This window comes from Acipenser ruthenus, chromosome 9 (genome assembly GCF_902713425.1).
Source record: "Acipenser ruthenus chromosome 9, fAciRut3.2 maternal haplotype, whole genome shotgun sequence".
Lineage (NCBI taxonomy): Eukaryota > Metazoa > Chordata > Actinopteri > Acipenseriformes > Acipenseridae > Acipenser > Acipenser ruthenus.
Window position 1 is genome coordinate 56,487,984 of NC_081197.1, and position 25,584 is coordinate 56,513,567.

Genomic DNA, 25,584 nt, shown 5'->3' on the forward strand with positions numbered 1-25,584 from the left:
CTGTCAGTGAAGGGAGAACACCGTGTGAAATCCCTGGCATGTCTGGATCTCCAACCCATTCAATACCCCCATGGGATGAGCTTCTGTGGTGGAAATGCCAGACTAAATATTGAAAAAGCATCTGCGTCTTACAATGAAACTGTATGAAAGACAGTTGAGGAACTGTCTGTGAGAAAAAATAAAGAATACTAAGCATACAGCGTGTTAATCCTCGTTCACTGTCCTAGTGTCACGTTTTGCGGAGAATGCCACATGAAATGGAACAGCTAAACAAAAAAGGTGCATCATCATTAATGCTTTGTGTGTCCTAGGAACTGAATCTGTATTGTGGTGGTCACTATCGTGCATGCTGGGTTACACAAGTTATTTGTTGAAGGCTATACAATACCATTATTATTATTATTATTATTATTATTATTATTATTATTATTATTATTATTATTATTATTATTATTATTATTATTATTATTATTATATATAAGGAAAAATGTTTTTGAAAATTATTATCACATCCACCTATAAGGGCCATGTGGAAAAGCAATATGTCAGATTCTACATTTAGTGGCTTTTGAAGTTCAAAGGATAAAAAATAATGTACATTGATGTTTGCGCGCCAAAACGTGCTCTGTTTGCAACCCTCTAGCCCGCGACTCCCGGGCCTTGAGCTTTTCTCTTCCTATTCACTGCTGATGGATGGGCAGCGCATTGTATTTGATTCTGTGCTTTCTTTTCACTGGAGACAGCCCATTCATTTCGGTCGAATGAGGTGGAAAAAAGTGTTCTTTTTAAGCGTTTTAGGTACTGACGTGTCACTCAAGTGTTCTGCAGCGCTCTTCTGTCATCCAATAAATTGTCCTGTCTAAATGTTTGTAACCCCGCCCCTTCACGTGCCTTGACTGCAACTAAATAAAACGTTTACTGTAGTTGAACTAGTATACAGTATGTGGCATTTGCATTAAATACGAGGGCACTAACCTCACCGTATACAAGTTAAACCGTTTCATACCTGCATATTTTCTCAAGCAAGGAGCGCGTTTGAAATTACATTTCTGTGCGTATTTTGGTAGACAGTTTAGGTTAAGTATAAGGCATGCACAGAGCCTGTTTCTGTGAATACTTTAGTGTGGCTCTGGAGCAAAGGGGCATTAAAAAGATAAGAAAACAAAAAAGTAATCATATTATCAAAGTATGGTTACCCTCTGAACATGTTTTGAAAAGAGCAGAGCGGCAGGACAACACAGAAAACCGCAGCTCAATTATCATCACTTAGTTTTCCAACCGCACTGGCGACCTAGTTTGTTATGAACCATTTGAATGTGGTTTCCTTATAAATGTTCAGACAAATGTTACTATATATATATATATATATATATATATATATATATATATATATATATATATATATAATTATATCAATGTGATTTCTGCGATTTAACTGCATATTAACTGCAGCCTGCATACGCACAAATAAATAAATATATTTTATCTAACAAATAAATACAAACTCCCATTTGCAGAAGAGATTGCACGTTTGCGGTTCTGAACACTTAGGTGGTAAATGTACTCGATACACAGGGATACCATTCATAGAGCATTTACATAATCTTCTGTCTCTTTGTAAAAAGCAGCCCATCCTTTATCAACCTACCATTCCTGCATTCGCGTGCTTTGGATGGCATGATTGCTTTTAGCAGAAAGATACAGATAATTAGAACATCTCTAACCCCTTAAAGCGAAGAACCGAAAACAACGAAAGAGTTTACTGGGCCCATCTGCTACATTTTAGCGAGGTTATGGTAATTCACATTGTATTACATTGTGTTAGTGTCAATTGAAACGAATGCAGAATTTATAGTAGTCCTTTACGTTAACAGGGCCAATGCTTTTCAGGTTCGCAATTGCCACTGCAGGTATATTAAGTAATTTCAATAAGACATTAGCCATGTACTGCAGACAAGCGAATAGGCTACGTATTACAGAATTAACGGCAGGCTAACAACTCTCTCTACAATAAATACATAAATAAATAAATAAATAAATAAATAAATAAATACTGAAGTGGAAAACAATGACATAAACTATAAAACACACAGTTACTGGCATATTGAGTTACTTTCTTTAAATCTGTATATTTTGAAAGGTGATCATCAGATATACCAACATTCATCTTTTGGGCCCCGATAAAAGTTATCATTCGCTGTGTTGAATCCCGGAAGTTCAGATGTCAGAACCCACAACACGACACGAGCCTCCTTATACCTTATAACACACACACGCACACGCACACGCACACGCACACTCACACACACACACACACACACTTACACACACACGCACTCACACACACACACACACGCACACGCACACTCACACTCACACACACACACACACACTTACACACACACGCACTCACACACACACACACGCACACGCACACGCACACTCACACACACACACACACACACTCACACACACACGCACTCACACACACACTCACACACACACACGCACGCACACGCACTCACACACACACGCGCGCACACACACACTCACACACACACACACTCACACACACTCACACACACGCACACTCACACACACACACACACTCACACACACACACGCACGCACACGCACTCACACACACACGCGCGCACACTCACACACACACTCACACACACGCACGCACACGCACTCACACACACACGCGCGCACACACACACTCACACACACACTCACACACGCGCACACACACACACACACACACACAGACTGTAAATCAAGTGTTTATGAATGAAGAATTACGAATATCGGCGCAACATATTAGGAACATATTAACACAAACATATATAAAAAAAGAAACTATGTTTTCAATCTCGGATGTTTCATTGTTAAACATTTGGTTTTCAGTGTGTTATTAGATTATGTATAAATGTGTGGGCTAAACAAATGTAACATGCAATACAATCAACTTTTTGATAATGCATTAAAATTCTCAAAATCATAACACCTAATGGAAATGTGTTTGTGTTTGTATTTGCTTTAAAGTTGTTACAGATTCAGTTCATTGAGTAGTAACATCGCATTAACAAGATAGAGCAAGTATGGGTTACTGAGCTATTAAAACCTTGAGATCTGTGTGGGAAATAGAATAGATGTGTTTCAACACAGAACCAAGGAAAGAAGGTAAAAGAAGAGTTTGCTGAAACTAGAGACAGAAGAATATTCTAGAACTGCAGCCTGTTCGGTATTACCACGCTTCTATTTAATTCACAATAGGTAATAATGTTCAGTACTTAAGAGACAATAACACTCTGATTAGAAGGTAAGGCAATCAATAACACCTCAAGGGGGTTCAGTTTGTTATATCTGACTGACTGTCAATCAAGCACAATGTACATTGGAGGAATGTTTATTTCTGAAAGTTGGATTTTTTTTAATGGCTTAAGAATAGTCAACGCATTAAGTAAAACTTATCAAGAAATACAGTATTAGGTCTTTTTGTTACCTGACAATCATTTCTAAAACAGAAAAAAATGCATCATAGCAAATTACACCAGTGATAAATAAGAAATGCTGAAAAGAAATGGTTTCTTATATTTCGGCCCACTAGTTTGATTTGGAGTTTGACTTGCAGAATGTGTTTTCCATGGTAATCCTCACATATGCCTGTCTGTACATATACTGTGAGACTGATTCTGTCAAATGGATACAAAATAATTGGCAACACTGAGCGATTTTCACATATTCAACAACAGACCTGTATAGTTTTCATTTAAAAGAATAGGAATTCGTCGCGTAGTTTTAAAATGTTGTTTTCTTATTTGGGGCAGATGGTTTAAAATCGACGGGTAATTTTCTTTCTTGACCTCCTGCAGATGTGTGTATCGAGCGAAAGAGATTTGACCACAAGGGAGAAATTCTGTAATACACCGTAACCAAATAATCCATGGGGGGGACCACTAACTGCTTTTTTATTGACCCTGCTAACGCGTCCCGTCTTTCTTTATGGCTAAAGAGTTATGTGAGTAATTGTGAGAAAGATGAAAGGCTCAGTGAATTCGTGTGGTGGTTTGCTATTGTTATGAAAAGGAGAATGGAGAATGCGAGAAAGATAAGAACGGGGTTCCATTTGATATTGTAACACTGCAACAAACTGGACGTTGATCAATTGTCTCCTTTCAGATGTCCCATCAAGCTATTTTCTTTTCCCTAATGAGGTTGTCATGCACTTGTCTTTATTTAGCTATTAAAAGCCTGTCTGCATCTGCTGATGCGCCCCGGTTCGGGGAGTTCTGCACATCGCCTCTGTTAAGCAATCTGTCTCCTTTTCCTGGCCACATGTTCATCTGATTTTATAATGTGAAAAATACATTAGGAAATGTATAGACGCGTAATTCAGTAGCTTCAGCATTGTTTCACACAAGAGGAATGCAAGTTCAGTTGGAATCCGCATGTATGCTTTATTAGGCTTCCAAGCCGTAGGCTGGGGAAGCCTATTGTTTTTGTTATTATTATTATTATTATTATTATTATTATTATTATTATTATTATTATTATTATTATTATTATTATTATTCTGCCAACATGCTCAAAAACTCACGAAATTCGGTACACTGGTAGATGCCTATGGATGATAGTCGGTGATATTCAGCAAATTTGCGCAAGTCACATGGTTCGGCAGCCATATTGGATTTTGCAGAATTTGTTAAAACGCCTATGTATCGGAAACCGCTTACTGCAGAGTTCTGAAAATTGCTATACATGTTGAGGGATAGTCCACGATCAACTGTTGTTAATATGAAGCTGATTGGTTCTGTGGTTTGGCAACCATTTTGATTAATGACATAAAATTAGCATAAAAATATAAAGTTATCAAAATTCAAACATCTTCTTCTCTGAAACCGCTTATCCGATTGAAACAAAAATTGGAATAAAACATCTCAGTATGGTCATCTGTTACGCTTGTTCAAGGGAAGTTGCTACTGTGAAAATCATGGTGTCCACGCTGCATGACATCATCAACATACGCAACTAGCTATAAAACTGTGTATAACTTCTTATCGGCTGCACCAAAATGCACAAAATTTGACACGGATGTAGAGGACTGTGGGATGTTGTGTCCTGGTCAATATGGTGGCCTTTGGTCACATGGTGTGGCAGCCATCTTGGATTTAATGAAAATGTTGGACAATATTCAAAAGTCTTCTTCTCATGAGCGGTAAATAGTACAGCTGTGAACAATTTTGTACATAGTGCGCTCATGTCCACGATTGGTTATACTTAAGAAAAAATTGATCAGTCATATGGTGTGGCAGCGATGTTGGATTTTGCGTAAAACATTTAAACAACAACTGCTCATGAGCCCTTTGGCTGATTGACATGAATCATGGGTATACGTTATCTTTGTACTGTCCTCTAAAAAAAGAAAAGTTCCTACATCAACAAACATGACCGCCATTAGCCAATCAATATGGGTGACCTGCCAGTTTTGCAATTTTTCACCCTGAAATGACACATTCCCACCACTAGGGACAGCTGTTAACATGGAAAAGTCTGTAAGGTATGGAAAAAATATAGCAAGGTATAGCAAGATATAGAAAAAAAGTATGTAATTTATTAGATGTGACTTTTGTTGTTTTACAAAACTGGTGTGTTTATGTGAGCACTATAGGTAATGCAAGTAGTGTAATGTGTAATGGATACATAGTTTTATATAGTATGGTTAAGTTCTGCTAAAGGTCAAATTTAAAGCTGGCTATAAAACTTCCCATAATTTCTTATTGACTGCAGATGGTTGTTATATAACATGCAGAGTTCTGATTGAAGCAAAAATGAGCATACATGATCTAAGTATGATTATCTTTTAGGGTTGTTCAAGGGAAGTTGCTACTGTACAAAACATGGCTGCTGTGGGCCAATGAGATTTCAGCATTGATCATCTAACCAGTGATTTCAATCTTTTGGCCTAAATTGACACAGTCAGCTGTGTCCAAAATGATTTGTGATAACGTTTCATCTATAACAACCAATGCGCTTAAATTTCACACTAACTGCTTGGAATCCGTAAAGTTGCTCGCAACTCTAGTTATTTTTATTATTATTATTTTTAAAAAAAAAATGGTTACATAGGTCAACAACTGCACGATGAACTGAAGTGTACATTTTTACGTGCCAATGTTGCATTATAAAAGCAATTCATTAATGCGGTTATTAATGCATGGATAATTGCATATGTGTGCTGCTAACTGCTAAATAAACCCATTATCCTTGCTAACAATACACTTGAATGTGATCCTCGTACAATGTAGGCCTACTTTGATACGTCTGTATCATGCAAAAAAAAATTGGAAATGTATCATGAGAAAGCAAAACGCATTTATATAAAGCATTTATATGCAGCTACGGATTTATCCATGGGGAAAGGGGACTTGGAAATGGAATGTGTAAATTGGTCGACTCCACAAGAGGTACGTATAAACTCCATTAGCTAATGAGCCAAAACGATAGGGATAAAGACTTTGTTATATACGATGCGTCTACTTTGTTTAAGTAAAAGTGACCTCGCTTTTGTTCTCGCTAAATGCAATACAATAGGCGAGCACCACATGGATCTATTACATGCTAAAGACTACTAAGAGCCTGGGGCTGGGGCTGTTTAACCACTAAATGACAAGAATTATACTCTTCTGCTATACTGAAAGAATACGGGTTATTCATTCATAGTTGAGGACGGGGGGCTGTTGTCTTTGATGTGCAGGCTTAAATGTTTCCAAAAGGGAACATTTGTGTGAAATAAAAACGCTGTCTGGAGCCAGTCAGGATTTAAAGCGCCTTCCACTGCCGCCCCGAGTGAAGGATGTTTTTTTTAAAAGTAATGTATTAACTTTAGGCATTGGGCCACGTTTACAAAGCATTTTACTTCGTATCAAGTTTGCACTTGCAAAATTACATTCATACTTTTAGGGGGAAAAAGTCACCAGATAATTACTCTAAGGCTTCAGGAGCCGGGACTGTATACCACACGTAAGTTAAGAAATGTGGATGTATTCTTAGCCCACGAGAGTCAAGCTGTGGTCAAATTATAAATATCACTATTCACTAAAAACACAAACGTTCTCTGACCAATACTTTCATTTGCACAGACCGGTAAATGTTACAAATGCAGGTGGAGTACACATGCATAGTCGGTTTCATTAATATGAAATCTAGGGTTTTAAACTGAAGAACTTAATAAATACTCAATGCTTGTCGTATTTCTAAACGGTTATATCTTATTTTCTAAAATACACAACCGAATACTTTAACCAAGTGCCTTTGTGCCCCGTGTGCTATAATCGATTCCACGCACCATCAGGTGCGGTTCAATTTTAATAGGTCCCAGCTTGCAGGGCGTTCATGTTAGTCGTTCAGTCGTTTAGAGCTTCGGTATTTAACTTCATGAATAATAATGATTTTTCTTTACCTGCTTTAATCTCGTCTGACTTGCTTTATTAAGAATATGGATACATGTGTGTTGGTATTTCATTGAAACATGGGGTAGCAGGGCAATTAAATGATGGAGGGGTCATTTTGTTAGCGTTGTGCAAACGTTTAAACATTAGCATGATCCCAGCAGGGGCAGTGGGGAGATTTACTGCACAGAAGAAGCTCAATGTGGTTTAAGGAAGCGGGGACACGCGAAGACTTTACAGTTGTACAAGACCCTACCTGAATCCCTGGCGAGGGCACTTTTGTTAGCATTGTTTATTCAGTGTGTAAACCTTTTGTATCACAACAAACCTGTGGTCCGATACAAAGCAACCCAGCCTCGCATTTGCTTTGCAGTTTGCTGCAAGATTTATGTATAAGCAAGATCTGTGTATAATGTACAGCCAAAAGTTTTGTATCACCCTATAGAATTAGCTTACTGTGCTTCATAAAGTGGAATGAAACTTGCTGAATAATGTTACATTAACGTACTGAATTACATACCACTTTGTAGTTTTCCATATCCTACTTAAAAGAACTGACAAAGGTGACATTTCAAAATCTAGCATGAAATACTGTACTATTATAGTCTGTTATGTTAACATATATATATATCCTAAAATTCTAGGTGATGCAAAATATTTGACCATAGCTGTAGGCTTTTCTTAACTTTTGATTTTATTTTATTTATTTTTTGTATTTGAAGGGAACCCAAAATTGCAGCAACAAAAGAAAACAAATCATCAAAGTAATTGTAAATAATTGCATTTAGTCTTGAATTAATTAGCTGGCGGTCTTGTTATTTATATTTTGTTATTTAGGGTCATTTACATTTAGGCCTAACCATTGCACTTCATTTTAAAACAAGCTTAACCCATGCATCACACGAGACCCTTTAGGTTCATTTAAGTATGATATTCTGTAAAGGCGATTAACGTACCCGAGTGTTTTTAAGCATTTCAGTAAACTAGTATTATGACCTATGGTATTTTTAGAAAAGTTGGTTTTATTCCATTCATATTCTATATTGCACTCGGCTCCATGCGTTTGGGTTGCTTTGGAATGAAATTGATGGTGATACTTTTCACACACGTATTGTAATTCTGAAATGCTTTACTTTAAAATGCAGTGTTTGATCTCCTGACCCCGCTCGAAGTTTGACTTAAAGGAGGCCAGCAATGAGATCGCTGAGGCGAGCATTAGACAAAAGTTGAAGATATTCAAAAGGGGCGCGGAGGAGTGAAAGAATCAGGCGGTACAAAGCCTCTTAAATCATCATTTGAAAATCATTAGAAATCTGGCGGGGTGGGCAGCACAGATTGCAGGAAAATAACACAAAACCCCCGTCTCTTTGAATAATGCTGGAAATGAACTGGAAGAAAGGGGGTGCGGTTTGGGACAGATTTCTTGGGTTAAACCAAGCTCGTAAACTTTTTTACCCTTCAACATTGTTTAAAAGTTTTATTCATGATTTGTTAACCGTTTTGTTTTGTAATTAGTTGTATCCTAGTGACCTCGCCCTGCTTAATTTCAGGGTGCCAGATGGCCGTAGCAAGGCTTATTTAGATCCCAAAAGCAGTAGCCTACTTTCTTGACTGACAACGAGTACACTGCGGAGCTTTTATTTTAGAAAACCATCCATATGCTTTTATTTAATAATCTATAGTCTATGTTTCCATGACTGTAACGACTAACAATATGATCGATATGTCTAGGGATTGATATTATATGGGAGTAGCCTATATTGTGAGCATACCTAAGCGTGTTCATTTCTATCAGCTGAGAACACTAAATACATAACTTTAGAATAAAGGCCTAAAAATGTGCAACCTATTTAAAAGTTCATTAAGTACCACTCCTACATTTGGACATTGTCTGTAGGCATTTCTATAACGTTTGATTAAACGTGTGTTATTACTTAAAGTGTTAAAAAAAAGACAAAAAAAGGACTGAGGGGACCTACATGGTTTCTACTCGCATTCTTACAATTCGGGTATTTTTGACGTTCAGTTCCTATTGCTTTTGGGTTAATTGGTTGCAATGGGTCATTCCACAGTAGCCGATATAATTGGCATACTATAGGCCTGCCTATTCTATACTTCCCATTCCCCAAAGCTGTTTAAAGCTGTTTGAAGTTATGAATCATTAACGTTACACTCCAACAACCATAGATTTGGTGAATAAATATACAGTACTGTGAATTTAGGGGAACGTTTTAAGGTCACAACAGATGGAGCTGTTTTCCTTTACAATTGACGATACGCAAATGTTACATGGTGGGCCATTTGTTGTTGAGTTGAGTCTGTCTTTGTCCAGGATTCTGACACCTCCTCCTGGCTAGGCTGCATCACACCTTGGCCTGGGAAGTCTACTTTAACACTTAAATGGTCTCGATTTTCTGGTTGGTTAGAGTATAGGGTCGGGGTTCTACAGGCAGGGTGATAAAAGAGTTATTTAGCTTACAACACTCATCTAAAACCGCACAATTAGTTCATTTGTGTCATAAAACCTTTACCAAATACTCACTTCACACCTGCGGCGTAATTAGCAGATGTATAGACGTGCAATTCAACACCATAAGAAACTGTATTATAAAGTATAACATAAATAAGTTGCTATATTTTTTATATACATAAGTGCGTCTGTCCTTTAGTGTTAATAAGGTCGTCCGTGTTTCATTGTAATGTTTGTTTTCCATTCTGTTTTAGACTAGTGATCAAAGTTAGTGTTGTGGTGAAACTCAATATTGTGTTACCTTTTTCTTTATTGAGTAGGTAATAGGTCAAGATGCACACTTAGGAAACTTTGATTACCTACATATATTGTCCCCGAAATGCACCACCCTATTAAGGACATTCTGAATTATTGTAATTGGTTTCGATTATTTCTCAACATGCTAAGTAAACACCGTCAAACAGATTTAGTGAATAACATGTGAAGCTGGCGTTTGAAGCGGTCCAATAGCCCTGCATATAATAACAAACAGCTTCTAAACCGGTCAATTACTTCACCTTTTAAACACCAACATTGTAACGCCCCTTTCTTAGGATCGCATTCCTATTAGAAACACATTACACAATGTAGAATGCCTACTGGACAGATAATCCTGCTATTTGTGAGGTATATCTCGTGCGTTAAGATCTTTTTAAAATGCTAGACAGACTTTGCAACTGAGCTGCCTATTGTAGTGTCTTAAAAACTTAAATATCCATCCATTCTATCACGTGATTTGTGTGTCAATCTTGCCGTCTGCACGCGAGTTCTACAATGCTAGAATTAGACCTTGCCAGGAAAATCCGTCTTTTATCCGTGCTGGGTATTTGCATATTTTTTAAATAGAAAAAGACTGCCATTGTGGTCACATTTGTTCTCAGGATAGTCAGGCGGTAGTCAGCTAAATTGGTGGTGAGGCGCTCTTTTGAGTGAGCTAATCCCTTTTTTGGTATGATAACGAGGTGCTTTGGGCTTTTGTTAGGGAGATAAGCGATGGCAAAGATAAAAAAAAAAAAACACATCGATTCGAGAACCGGTGTGCAGTTTAAATCCCGTTTCCATAATCCCGCGTGCAGGCTTGAGAACCTGGGACAGCCCCAGCAACTTTAGCGCGCTTAACTCGCGTGCCATCACACCATTCTAGTAATTACTTATTAACACAACATACAGCTAATTAGGAGCACTTCCCTATACTCGGCACGCTTCTCTTAATCAGTCTAATATCTTACCCTTGGGTAAAATGCTTGAGTAAATATTTGAACTGAGATGCGCGCTTTGGAGCCAGTGACCTTAAGCAAGAAATCAGGAGCTGTTTAGAGCCTCTGTTGTACAAAATCCACAGCTCAAGATCCACTAATCTTATTGCTCTACTAGGGTTACCTTTAAAGATCAACGTGATCTATCTATCTATCTATCTATCTATCTATCTATCTATCTATCTATCTATCTATCTATCTATCTATCTATCTATCTATCTATCTATCTATATAATGCTTAATATTGTTTTAAATAAATGAAGCATGCAGAACTGAAGTGGCTGTGACTGTCTTGTTGTTCTCTCTCAGTCGCAGGTATTTAAACACCTCTCCAGCGTCTCTACAGTTTTGAGGGCAGATGGTTTCATTCCCCGCTTGTTTCTGTCAGGCCTGAGCTTCATAGTGTTGCTTTGTCCTTCTGTTAAGAGGCAAGTGTTGCTTCCCAGAGAGGTCCCGAGGAAACAAAAAGAGAAAGTCCTCTAAATACCCGTGACGGTGCCATCAAGAGGGATCAGTGTGTAAATGTATTTTAATACGAGCTTGCAGTTCTTTACAATTCAGCACCCATCATCGTTTAGTCAAAGAGTTATGGCAATGACTGGGACTGAATGAAAACACACAATGGATACATGTGGCGCTCGCTCATTCCATTCAATTTAGCCACAGTCCTGTGGAAAGTGTTCAAGTCCCTTTCCTTTAGACTGCCACACTGGAATAATACAGACATTGATGCCTCCAGAGATACCCTACCATGCCATTATATCTCTACTGCCATCGGGGGTTTCATAAGCCTTTGATATAATGTGACTATTGAAATCCGTCTAAATCTCCTCACGTTTCAGACAAATCCGATTTGAAACGGGCTTTCTTCACCTGCTAGCGGGCAAGGTTAAAGAAAAGCCGTCTTACCTGCGACATGCATGTTAAAGCTCCCGAACAATACTATCATTTCAATAGCAAATTGGAGCTCTGGTCACACGAGATCACGCGAGTAAAACACATTCGTGCGCACTAATTTAAATAAAAATCAATTTTAAAAATTGATCTAAAATGTTTCATTAAGTGAAACTACATGTATAACCGTTGTTGGATTACAAGGCACACAGGGTAATGGGGGTGGTGTAGTGAATCTTAAGTAGGCCCTATAGGAATACCCCATCTACGATAATAAAACAATGATTAAAACACCGCAGGTCCTGTTTATTATTTATCCCCTTATGATTATTAACTGGACACAAGCACAAATAAAACGATACTCTAATATAACTACAGATTTAAGAGCTTCGGGACTGTTAGGGCTATACTTCTGTTCCCTTATCCAAGCTATTTATTTAATATACTACATGTAAAAAAAAAAAGAAGATAAAAAAGAAGGAATGCTTTGTTTTACATTTCGGTGCCAAGTTCTTTACACATTTAAGGAAGTTCCTAATAGGTTCAGGGACTCCACAGAAGCCGCACAAGCTCTATTCGAGAGTTTCAAAGAGATTGATTGGTCAGACTCAGCCTCATTTGCATGCGGCTCCCTGGTATAAACCTCGCCGTGCAGCAGCACAGTTGTCTAAAAGGGTTTCAAGAAGTGTACACATTGTAGTTGCGACTTTCATCCCAGCTTTGGAGATCTGGTCACGACAAGAGCTGTGCTTTAACTGAACAGATAAGAATAGAACAAGTGATTTTAAAGAATTAGTTAACCTACCAAAATGGGTTCAAAGAAGCTTCGAGACTTCTTCCCTGTCTCGCTTAAATGGGCGCTCGGGTGCTATTTTTTTAACATGTTGTTTTTCTTACCAACTATTTCTGAAGCCAAGACCGTGAAATACCAGACCTATGAAGAAGAGAAGCCTGAAACAGTTATCGGACACCTAGCTGAAGACCTGCAGTTAAGTGCAACACAGGGCGGCCTGACCAGTTTTCGAATGATGAAACAATTCAACACATCTTTCATTAAACTGAGAGAAAGTGATGGAGAACTGACGATTGGAGAGCGGATTGACAGAGAACGCATCTGCAGGCAGTCTCTCCAGTGTCTCATTGCTTTCGACGTTGTAAGCTTTTCCAAGGAGCAGTTCAAACTAATCCATGTTGAGGTGGAAGTAAAAGACATCAACGACAACTCTCCTGAGTTCCCCCATCTGGAAACCTCGCTTGACGTTTCGGAGAGTGCAGCGATAGGTACCCGAATTCCATTAGAGGTTGCTGTCGATGAAGACGTAGGCTCAAACTATATTCAGAGCTACCAGATTTCGGTAAACAGTCATTTCACTATCGAGGTCCTGAGCAGAGCAGATGGAGTTAAATATGCCGAGCTGGTTCTATTGAAAGAACTTGACCGGGAAACCCAGTCATCACATGTGCTGGAACTTGTAGCCACAGACGGAGGGAGCCCATCACGATCAGGTACCACCAACATAAATATTAAAGTAAAGGATTTCAATGACAATAGCCCTGTCTTTGATCAGAGCTCATTCTCTGTGGAGCTCAATGAAGACGCTCCAGTTGGGTTTCTCTTACTAGACCTAAACGCAGTGGATGCAGACGAAGGGTTAAATGGTGAAGTTGTTTATGGATTCGTCAATCAAGTAACATCAGAAATCCGACAGCTGTTTCAAGTGGACCGCAAGTCCGGTCGTTTAACACTCGAACACCCAGTCGACTTCGAGACTAAGAAAACGTATGAACTTGACGTGCAAGCTTACGACTTGGGCCCCAATCCCACCCCTGCAATCTGTAAAATCATTATCCACATCCAAGACGTGAACGACAATGCTCCTGAAATTAGTATTACTCCCATGACATCAATTAGTGCGGGAGTAGCCTACATCACAGAAGCTGCGGCGAAGGACAGCTTTGTGGCTCTGATCAGCACCTCGGACAGGGATTCCGGAGTTAACGGCAAGGTGCACTGTACTCTGTATGGACACGATCATTTTAAATTGCAGCAAGCCTATGAAGACAGCTACATGATCGTAACCACCACATCGCTGGACAGAGAAAAGATATCTGAATACAACCTAACTGTGGTTGCTGAAGATTTGGGTTCACCCCCATTTAGAACCATCAAGCAATACACGATCAGAGTGAGTGACGAAAATGACAACGCGCCTCTTTTTAGTAAAACCGTTTATGAGGTTTCAGTTGTAGAAAACAATTCTCCAGGTGCCTATATCACCACCGTCATAGCAAGGGATCCTGATCTGGGACACAATGGCAAAGTAATGTACAGACTCGTAGACTCTGAGATTATGGGGTCCCCCGTTTCTACCTTTGTATCTGTTGACCCAGCAACAGGTTCTATTTACGCACTAAGAAATCTGAACTACGAAGTCGTGAAACAACTTCAGCTTCGAATCCAGGCAAGTGATGGGGGCTCCCCGCAGCTCCACAGCACTGCCGTCATCAACGTGAAAATCGTAGATCAGAATGATAACGCTCCTTCCATCACACACCCGGTTTTAATAAATGGATCGGCCGAGGTACTGGTACCGAGAGATGCACCGTCAGGTTACCTAATAACTAAGATTAAAGCTAGTGATGCAGACCAAGGTGTCAACTCCGAGCTTACCTACAGAATCGGGAGAGAAGAACAGCATGTGGCATTTTCTATCAACAAAGTAACTGGTGAAATCTATTTAAACCGCGAAATAAGCCATGAATATCGGGAAGTAATAAAAATTACCATCACTGTGAGTGACAACGGCAGACCATCGCTCTCCTCGACTGCAACTCTTCACTTCATTATTACAACAACAGCTCCCCATAGTGGTCATGTTGTGGTGGCACAGAGCCCCGAAGACAACAAGCTCTTTCACATGGACATGTCAGTGATCGTCATTATAGTTTTGGCTGGTAGTTGTACTCTGCTTTTACTTGCCATCATCTTAATTGCAACAACATGCAATAGACGCAAGAAGGAAAAGGAAACAACCGGCTTCCAAGGTGATGTGGACGTGCAGATGGGAAATGGGAGAAACAACTGCGACACGCTCATCTCCAGCCACAGTGGAAGTGCATTCGACAGTCGCCCTTATTGTAGCAAATCATCGTTCTCAAATTCACACACTACTGAGAGTGACATGTGCTCCAGTTGTGAAGATGGGAGAGACACCGCCTGCATGTATGAAGCAGAGAACAGGCTGCCTGTTTCCAATACTGAGGTAAGACACTGCAGAACGGTATGGACAGACTCGTCTGATGAAGCGTTAATGGGGGGTTGACAATGTAAACACTTATTTAAGTAGTTCATGTTTTAATATGTGGTTTTCTTAACAGTGTTACTCTGCTCTTCCTGGGTTCGGCGAGGAGGTTGTCCGGCCGATTGCGATCTGGAAAGGCAATTCTTTCAGCACCATCTCAGCTCGGGACCCCGAGTTCAGCGGCAAGGACAGCGGGAAGGGAGACAGCGACTTCAATGATAGCGACTCGGACGTGAGCGGAGACGGGCAAAAGAAGGCTGTTGTGCCAGGAAACGTGCACAACGGTAAGGGATTTTTCATAACCCACTAGACGCTACCACAAAATACCTTACATTAAAGTTAAACCAGATGCTAACTGAACCCACTATACAACACCTCACCGCAGTACTGCAATGCACTGCTACAGTATACAGCTATGGCCAAAAGAGCTTTGCACCACCGATAAACTATTGTTTTTTTGTTTTTGTTTTTTTTTCTTCATAAATTCCAATGAAACCTGCTGAGTAATGTTACGTTAACATATTGAATTACGTGCCGCTTTGTAGTTTTCCATATACTTAACGAAGAAACTGACAACAATTAAAACATGTGATGTTTCGCAATCTAAATACTGTATAGTATTACGGCTTCCGATAGACTTTTGCGATGTTGTAGTTTCTTCTTTGATTACATAATGTCAAATAAAAGATCTAAATTATATATATATATATATATATATATATATATATATATATATATATCATTTAGATATTCTATTTGTTTATTAATATTAATGAAGTCTCAATCCTAAAATTCTAGGTGATGCAAAACTTTTGTCCATAGCTGTAGGCTATCTAAAAATAGCATATAATTGTATAGTTCAGCGCGATGTGTGATGAGCAATGTCATCGACAACATCTGAGAGATGCATTCTCTTTGTTGTATTTCAACATTTTCATTTTTCTCTTGTGAAGGTCTGTGGGCGTGTACAAGCGAATGCAAGATCCTCGGGCACTCAGATAGATGCTGGAGCCCCTCCGCAATGAGAGCCAGTGCGAACAACTCCTCACATACGTCACAAAGTCTTTCTTCATTGGCCAAGACAGCTTCGCTTCCCCGGGAGACTCTGCGAAGAGAAAATTACTACCAAGCACACTTACCCAAAACAGTGGGATTGCAAAGCGTATACGAGAAAGTCCTACATATAGACTATGACTACGTACTGGTGTCTCCACCACGACCCGTGAGAATCCAAGAAATCAACGAAACCGCTGTGCCTGTATACGCACCAACCACGACAACGAGCCACACTAATAATGTTTAATAATGTTTTTTTGTTAAAAAAAAAAAAAAAAAAAAAGTTTAATTAATTTATTAATTATTAAAAATTGGAAGTTGCGATATATGCTTAGAGAAAATGCTAAGCACATTATTTATTTATTAGTTGTGTTTAATGCCAGCGTAAGTCTGTATTGATTGTATTCAGTCACCTGTATGACTTTTGTTAAAACATACTGTGTATATTATACAAGATATTGTACATATAGAGTATATATTTTTGTAAGAAAAGATTGAAACCACAAGCTGTCATATCTTCGGTTTTACTATTATGAGAACTTCAAGATATTTCGGGTGCTGATGGGCGGCAGGCTGTTGTAATAGCTGAAAGACTCTCGAATCTCACAGGGCCGAACAAACACTGGGACCAGTACAGAGGCGTTCAGCCTGACTCATATACCGGCCGTGACGCTGATCCCCGCTGTACAGCGCATAACTTCAGCCTTCTTGGACCTCGAAATTGCTTTATCAAGTTGATAACAATGTACTGCTGTGAAAATAATCCATTCGGTTATGTCATTATGTGTCTAAATAAATGTTTCAAAGCTGTTTATTTTATGAAAAACTATGATCTGTCTGTTTGTTTACTTTGCGCATTTCTATCCTCTTCGGGTATCTATAGAATGTTTCAGTTTTGTTTCAGTTTATGTTATTGCTCTCATATCAAACAGTGACACTTTGTAGCCGACACCCAATGTAAGCTTTTTTTGATTTTTTTTTTTTTTTTTGGGGGGGGGGGGGTAGTCAATTCTTGTGCTATATGAGTTTCCAAGTTGTAAAGTAAATATGTGTAAATCTTATCAGATTTGCTGCAGGAAAATGGGTACTTTGGGAAAAAAAACTTCACAAGATGTCGCTGTTGATCTGACGTTGAAATAACTCCGCATTAAGCAGCACCAAAAAGCCTTCTATTGTTGCCAGGATAAAAAAAAAAATACTTGCAATACACTTTCAATTATATTATAGTATACAGTATACAGTAGCCTATATAATGATTATCACAAAGGTTTGTTTATCATACACCTAGTGTAAATTGACCACTCACACGTGTTAATGCAAAACTAAACTAAGTCAGTAAATAACAAACTCGATAAATAGTAAGCAGCTCAACTAACATACATCAGATATCTGAGTGCTGGTCTTTTGTGTATGTTTCATTTAAGACAAAGTAAGACTGAAATGTGCATTGCTATTGGAATGGTACCACATGCTTTCGTCACGAGCTCTCCTCTCAAAACAGCACATGCATACTCTGTAAGACGCTCTTTAGTCCCGAAAAGAACAGTGGGGACCATGTTTTATTACTGTTTTGAATTTTGTATACCCGCACTGTTCAACAATTGAATAAACCCCATGTTCCTTGCAATGTACTCTACACTTTTGGTTCACCATCCAAGTAGATTGGATCAGTTCAAATGGGCTACACAGTGTACCACTGCACCACCGCGGCAAATCAAATACATGACAGAAAGCGTCTAAAAGGAAGGCCCCCTCAGAAATCAGGGAGGTTCTTCTGATGAAGGCATTTACTTAACCACTTTTTGTTGTCATTCAGTAAACTGTGAAGTACAAAGATAAGACCAAAGATAAGTGACCGTGGCTAGAACTCATAAAATAAATGAGATCATTATTTTTGTGTGTTCTGAAGGCCTTCACATTTCTGAATAATTGCATCACAACCATTACCAATGGGGCATACAAAGTCAAGCAGCAAAGGCAAAGTAGTTTGTTAACTGCACTGTAAAACCACACGTGTAAGAATTAATCCTAAACCTTATGTAGCATTTATTTTAGTTGTCTGAAAATAATGGAATTCACATATGATGTTTCATTCATATTGATGAACAAAAGCTGTATTATCTAATGCCTGGTTTATCATTCTAACACCACACAGGCAGCTCAGGTACAAGTCCTTGAGACAAACCCATTGTGAGGTGGCATTCTCACTCCAAATTCAGAAGCTGGGTTGCCAGAATGACAAAAGCCTTGCTCTGCTTAAAAGAATTTCTTAAGTAAAAGGTGAATCCCCGCAGTGTCTGACCCAGGGAGGATCTCTAAACAGTGTCTGTGTACTCAGCTGGAGTGAATGAATCGAGTCACATCTTGGGTTGAGTCTGCACTTATGTGTCACAAATCGTTCAGTATCCCATGGTCAAATGAGGTGAAAGTGTTTCTGTATTTATTTATGTATTTATTTTTTAATAAAAAAAATACCTAAATAAATACATAAACACTTTTTTTAATAATAAAAAATAAACATACATTTAATTATAGGGGAAATTAATGAATAACACATAGGACAGCATTCTGATTTAGTATTATTAATAATAAAAAATGTATCTCTAACCAAATGCATACAATTAAGTAGTTATTGGCACAATTATCCAAATATTGTCAGAAATCTAATGTGATAATTTACAAAAATAAACAAATAAAGAAATACACCTCCAGTTAAATAACACGAGGAAGCGGCATCTATTAAATAATGGATTCCCTGCAATGGTATAAGCCACAGGGTTTATAGATTTGTCAGATGTACTTAAGTTAAGACCCAAATAGTTGGTCTACAAAGAAATATATTTTGGGCATCTGTGCTTATGACTGCATTGTCCTTTTCAAGCCAGTTGTTTTAATTGGGTTACGAGGTCATTTAAAGCGCGCATATTATGTGTATACATTTTCTCTTAATGATTAGCATACGCATGTAATTCGTGCTGCTAGAATCCATAGGCCTGTGTGTTTTTGATAAGTAGGACAGGCTTTCGTTTGCCAAGCCAGTTTTTGCTTTGAACATGAGCAAACAAAAGACCGTTTCAACTTTTAAGTATGATCATTCCTCCTCGGGAAAATCCTAATTAGTATCCAACACTAACTCAATTGAAGTATGCAAATAGTTAATTGTTATTAAGCTAATATAGCAATGAATCTTCCGAGCGAATCTCATAAACCTAAACGGGGTCCGTTGTTTACCTAGAGCTTTCATACTCACGCTGTAAAAATCCATTCGTTACAAAAAAAATAATTTGAAAAAATAACACGGTTTTTCTGTGAATCTTGCCCACTCCTTTAAGCTCACATCGAGTTAGTTTTCTATGGTCCAATGATTATGACTGTACAGTACAGACTATGCTGATATAGTTTTAACAAAAATACAGTACAGAAAGCAAACAACATTGTCAATTATAAGGTAGTTTTCAGTTGCTAATATAACCTAAGCATAATTTATCCTATTGGGTGAGGCGTCTTTTTTTGCATAGACTTAAGCACTGTTGTCTGCTAATCCTCTTCCATTAAAATACACAAAAAAGAAGGTATTTGTCAGGAAATGACGTTGTGGGTAAAATAATGTAGTGTATTTTTCTTTGGTGGGCTGCTACCATTGACCAGAACACAGGGGTAATATAACACTCGCGTTGGAATTCTGGTCACGTTGCAGCAGCCTGTAGAGTGGAAGGTGCAGCAATCCCACTCACAAGAGCAAAGACAAGCATGGCAGAGAGCTCGGAGAAAGTGCCCATCGCTTTGGCGGGGCCAGAAGATGTGGAACAATGTTTTCCACCAGTAAGTATGGTCAAGATTGTCTTTTATCACACAGGCCAGGACATTTAATACCTGGGAGGCAAACTATTGTGTTAAAGATAGTTTTGGAATACCAAAAAATATTGTATTGCACGTAGCTCACCTGTAGGTAAGTCTTGCGTAAAGAAAAAGGTAAAGGCGTTATTTTCGTGAGACGTTCACTTAATATCAGTACTTTTTGTTATATATATATATATATATATATATATATATATATATATATATATATATATATATATATATATATAAGCTGTTACATACATGCCAACGTGAACCTTAAATTAAATATACCGATGCATTGGCTTATAAAGGTGTATACTGTATTGTTATTATTCCCTGTCTTTATTTAGGCATACACTGCAGTCACGGTAAAACCTTCCAGCAACGGTCGGATGCTGAAAATTGGAGCTGTTGTGCTTATTGCTGGGGCGGCTCTGCTTCTATTTGGAGCGATCGGGGCGTTTTACTTCTGGAAAGTCACCGACAAGCATGTAGGAATTTTCACTTTCTATTCGCTCTGGGTTGTTGATAACGAATGACAAACGTTTGCCATTGGATTTTCTTTTAACATTCCTTCATCCAGCGCGATTGAGCGTTTAATAGTTATTGGTGGGTGTTGATAATGAAGTTTGGTGTCAGTGAAAACGTACTTGGCTTGAGAGGGTCTGTTGGCTGCCCTGGGACCGAGAGGTGGATTCATCTAGCAATCGTAGTTGTGCTTTGGAGAGCTATTTCTTTTCAACTTTCCCAGGCAATTATGACGTTCAGGACTTCTTACAAATATGAATGCATTAAAAAAAAACACAAAAACAAAAATTATTAAAATGTTCAACTAGACTATAAAAAATGTATTTGCAAATGATGTGAATACGAGTGAGCCTTTCATAGTTTTATCTTACAAAACTCGAGCCTACCTCTCTTTTATTTAAAACGTAATTCAGTGGATTGAAAGCTGCTGCACTATTTTAAGTCTCTCGTCCAGGTCTTCATTGTGAATGAGAATGTGTTCTCAACTCAAATTTTTTTACCAAAAGTTAAAGGTTCGATTTTATTTATTAAACTAATGTACTGGTGTTGTTTTCAAATAGCCTACCTATTATTCTAATTAGCAGTCGGAACTTTTACTTTGAGCTCCGCATTTGGCATATAGGCGATAAAAGGTTTACCACAAAAAAACAAACAAAACAAACAAAAAAAACGTTTTACCTGTACAATAAGCTTTATTGCATTGTACAACGTGTTACTCCTGCCACTGCCCGGTGACATTTTTCAGGTTTCTAAAACCTTTTTCTAATGGCAGCTGTTTATTAAAAAAAAAAAAAATGACATATCAAAAAGAAATTGAAAGTAAATTGTATTTCATATGCGCTCTAATACGGGTTTTTAGTAATATGCAACAATTGTGTCAGCAATCATCATTATTTGTATGACGGTGTATTATTGGAATTGGAATCTGTACTGCCTGTCATGAACACATCTTAAATATCACAACTTGTAGTCCAGTGACTAAGTTGATATGCCCAACAAGAGTTCTCTTTGATCAAACACACTCCAGTGAATGTAAACCTTTTTGGGGGGAGTGTACCCAACTCCTTAGGTACTTTACAAAACAGAAAGCAGGCTGCTTTGTGTTTGAAAGGAATTAAAGTGCGCCATTCTCCACAGGTGTACAATGTGCATTACAGCATGAGCATCAATGGAAAAGTGGAGGAGGGGTCCTTGGAAATTGATGCCGGAAATAACTTGGAAACGTTCAAAACTGGAAGTGGGAGTGAAGAGGCCGTTGAAGTCCATGACTTCCATATTGTAAGTGGGCACCGCCAGTAATGGCAACCAAAATACACTCAGGAACTTCCGATACACCGTTTCAAAATCAATCAATTCAATAAAAAAAATAACGTTTCTGTGACGTGATGAATTCAAATAGCATACAGTAGTTGTTATTTTATGATTGTCCACTGGAATTCGTAACACGTTATATCTTATTATTTTAAGGTTGTCAACATATTGTTAATTACATTTTTGAGCTGATGGTTTAATTGTAGTAGGAAGTGACGTAAATGCACATCATATTCATCAGACTGATGCTTTAACGTGGTGTGTATTTATTCCAGGGAATCACAGGGATTCGTTTTGCTGGAGGAGAGAAATGCTACATTAAAGCACAAGCTAAAGCTCACATTCCAGATGTTGAGAGTCTTAATAAGGAGTCCGTGTCTTTCGGTCTGGTATGTACTTTATATATAAGGGGTCTCCAACCCTGGTCACAGTAGCTCTCCAGGACCAGAGTTAAATTAATGAATTAATGAAAGTCTTCAAAATGTCTTGCAGGATTGTTGATAATTCATTTACACCATTAAAACACCCACTTGATAGATTCCAATATAAAAGTTAGATGGGACAAACTCAAGCAGGCGTTGTAACCAGTCCATCACCAGAGTAAGGTACTGTGCATTACAGTGGAGACACTAGCCAAAGCGTTGGTCTACTTGACTTTGTCTTTTACAAGTTTTCCCATAACACTCAAGCTAAGAACACTGTACAGCCTATGTATTATAACAGACGCATTCACAGCAATGTTACTGTATAGTTCCATCGTTTTTCACCCAATCTGTGTGGAGTACATCTTTGTTTTAGTAATTCATTTGTATCACCAATGAATTACTTACTTGTGTACAGCCTGCTACCAGGGGAGTTGATGAGGTGCAGCTGCAGGCTTCTGAGTCACAAAGCCTGCTCTTGTGCCTGGGGCTGTTCATACAGGCCAACCACTTCCCACACCACCCAGACGAAGGAATCTACTCCTATTGGGATAACCGCTAAACATGTGCCAAATATGTGAAGCAGTGCCATGCCCAGCCACCAGCTATTTCCTTTACAGAGGCTGTTAATGCTGTTAATGAAAAATAAATCCAAGTTTAATTTTCAGTTCTTTCTTTGAAATTGAAACCATCTTAACAATTTAATTAAATATGAGCAATTATGTTCAGACTCTTTTAAGCAATAGAAAGTCTGATGCATAGAAATATTTTGTTAATCAAATTAATATATATATATTTTTTTTTGATAGGAGGATGAGATTATGCCAGTTAAGTTTGATGAGGAGTCCCTCATTTGGGTGGCTGCAGACCAGCCAGTGAAAGATAGCAGCTTTTTGAGCACCAAAATCATGGATCTTTGCAGCGATCTTCCCATTTTCTGGCTCAGGCCAACATATCCCAAAGGTATGGAATAAACACCATGTTTTTTGTGGATTTTCAGATCCTACTATTATTCAATGAGTGTGCTGAATCCTAAAAAGCTATTCCAAAGGAAATTGTGTTTTTGTTGGATCAGCCTTTTCTTGTGTGCCATCAAGTTCCAGAAAATAATTAAAGCATATGTCTAAGGCAGCTCTCTACTCACATGGAAAGGGTTAATACATATCAAGTCCTGGTATTGTATTTATTATAATTAATCTGGTACTTTAGGGGTTGTACTTTACATAGAAAGAGTAGACAATGTCAATGGCCCTTTTCTCATACAAAATTCAGTTCTGAAAATGTGATGGTATGAAGCATATTAGTAAGATCCCAATCATATGTTGGAAACTCTGAAGCACCACTCTTCTCTTCTAGATGGTCAGAGGAAGAAACGAGAAGTACCACGCGCAAGACGGCAGTCAGACGATTATGATGAGAAGGAATTTGAAACCGATGCAGAAGAGGGCAAAGTTGAAGGTGACAATGTTACTTCAAAACCAGCCGAGGAAAAACCCGACTTCAATCCAGAAAACCCCTACCATGTAAGTGTCCACTGCTGACCTCCCTTACTAGGCATATATATATTTGCAAGGTTTACTTCAAGCACACAGAATATTGGAGATGACTTTTGTATTTGAAGGTAAAACTAATTAAGAACCATAGTCAAGCATTTCAGCATCATCAGCATACCCAATTTCTTAATGTCAACAGTTGTTTATGTAATATAGTTTAGTATAAGCAAATATCTGAGAAATTACATCTGGCCTCTCACACAAATGCCAAAGGACTGAATAAATGAGCGTTTCGGTCACTCTTACCTCATTTACTCCGTTTATCCCCAAACCCATAACAAGCCTCTTTCAAAGCCTGTCAAATAAGGACAGCAACTGACACATCAGACTGGAGCAGCTGCAAGTTCATCCACAGCTGCTGAGGTCACTTGGTAAACAGAGGCCTTCCCTTTCTTCATGGAAACAAAACCCTCCAGCCAATGCCATCATGACATGGAAACCCACCAGCTCCTTCATCCTGATATTAGACTGACAATGTTGCCATCTGAATTACTCTCAATTTATTTCATAGCAAATGCTGGAAGGAGAGGGGGGTACCATGACCTTCGACCCTATGCTGGACCACCAAGGAATCTGTTGTGCCGAGTGCCGACGCAGCTACACACACTGCCAGAGGATATGTGAACCCTTGGGTGGCTACTGGCCCTGGCCTTATGATCATCGGGGATGCCGTGTTGCCTGCAGAGTAATTATGCCATGCAGCTGGTGGGTCGGACGCATATTAGGTGTTCTGTAAACTAGAGGTTGACAGTGTTAAAATATAGAAATTCAGCTAACACAAACCTAAGCAGCCTTTAAAATACTCTGCCAGGCCTGAATTGTATTTTAAATGCAATAAAATAGTCACTCTTTTTGGATGTAAATAAATGTAATAAGATTGTAACTATGTATGTGTTAAGCTCATTGCAGATCACGTCACTTTTGCAGACCGTAGCAAGCATGTCTTTTAGTAAATTTGTATTATTTAATGCCCATACGCTAGAATATTAACTCACCCTTTCTCACATTACTTTATGTTGCAATAGATTGCACTGGTTGAAATGTCACACTTAATGTTATTTTATTTTTTAACAAGCTATAGTTTGCTGATAAGCTCTCACAGTTGTTACGCTATTCCCTCCTCTCATCCTTTGTAATGTACTTGTTAATAAAACAACACTTTGCTCCTGGTTCTCATTTATATTTTTCAGTAGTAGGGAAATATAATCTTTCTCTTATGAGCATCCCAGAATTTCTATTGCAGATTTATTCGAGACCCTAATGGGGGTAGGTATTTATTTTCATATGGGTCTGTTATATAACTAAACCAAGAGGAAACACATTCTCCACTATACTGTGGCTCTAATTACTATACACTAATGAATGTTAAACATGACCAACTGAAACAAAAACCCCACAGACAGCTGTGTCATGATACAACAAAAAAAGTGGCTTAACTTTAACCAAATCAGACAGCAAA

The 25,584-nt window shown here is 38.4% G+C and overlaps 2 protein-coding genes across 2 annotated transcripts; both read left to right on the top strand.

The window, feature by feature from the left end:
* The first annotated feature begins 12,805 nt into the window (after positions 1-12,805).
* On the top strand, positions 12,806-17,284 carry LOC117405109 (protocadherin-8-like). The gene is made up of 3 exons (XM_034007908.3): positions 12,806-15,376; positions 15,492-15,699; positions 16,369-17,284. Exons 1-3 carry the CDS (start codon positions 12,923-12,925, stop codon positions 16,716-16,718), a joined length of 3,012 nt encoding a protein of 1,003 aa, XP_033863799.3. The 5' UTR covers positions 12,806-12,922; the 3' UTR covers positions 16,719-17,284.
* A 2,851-nt stretch (positions 17,285-20,135) lies between these two features.
* Positions 20,136-25,294, top strand: LOC117406374 (leukocyte cell-derived chemotaxin 1-like). Its single transcript, XM_059030288.1, has 7 exons — positions 20,136-20,293; positions 20,662-20,802; positions 21,977-22,117; positions 22,426-22,539; positions 23,382-23,535; positions 23,929-24,095; positions 24,637-25,294. The coding sequence occupies exons 1-7, from the start codon at positions 20,222-20,224 to the stop codon at positions 24,859-24,861; spliced, it is 1,014 nt and encodes a 337-aa protein (XP_058886271.1). The 5' UTR covers positions 20,136-20,221; the 3' UTR covers positions 24,862-25,294.
* Positions 25,295-25,584: the final 290 nt, after the last annotated feature.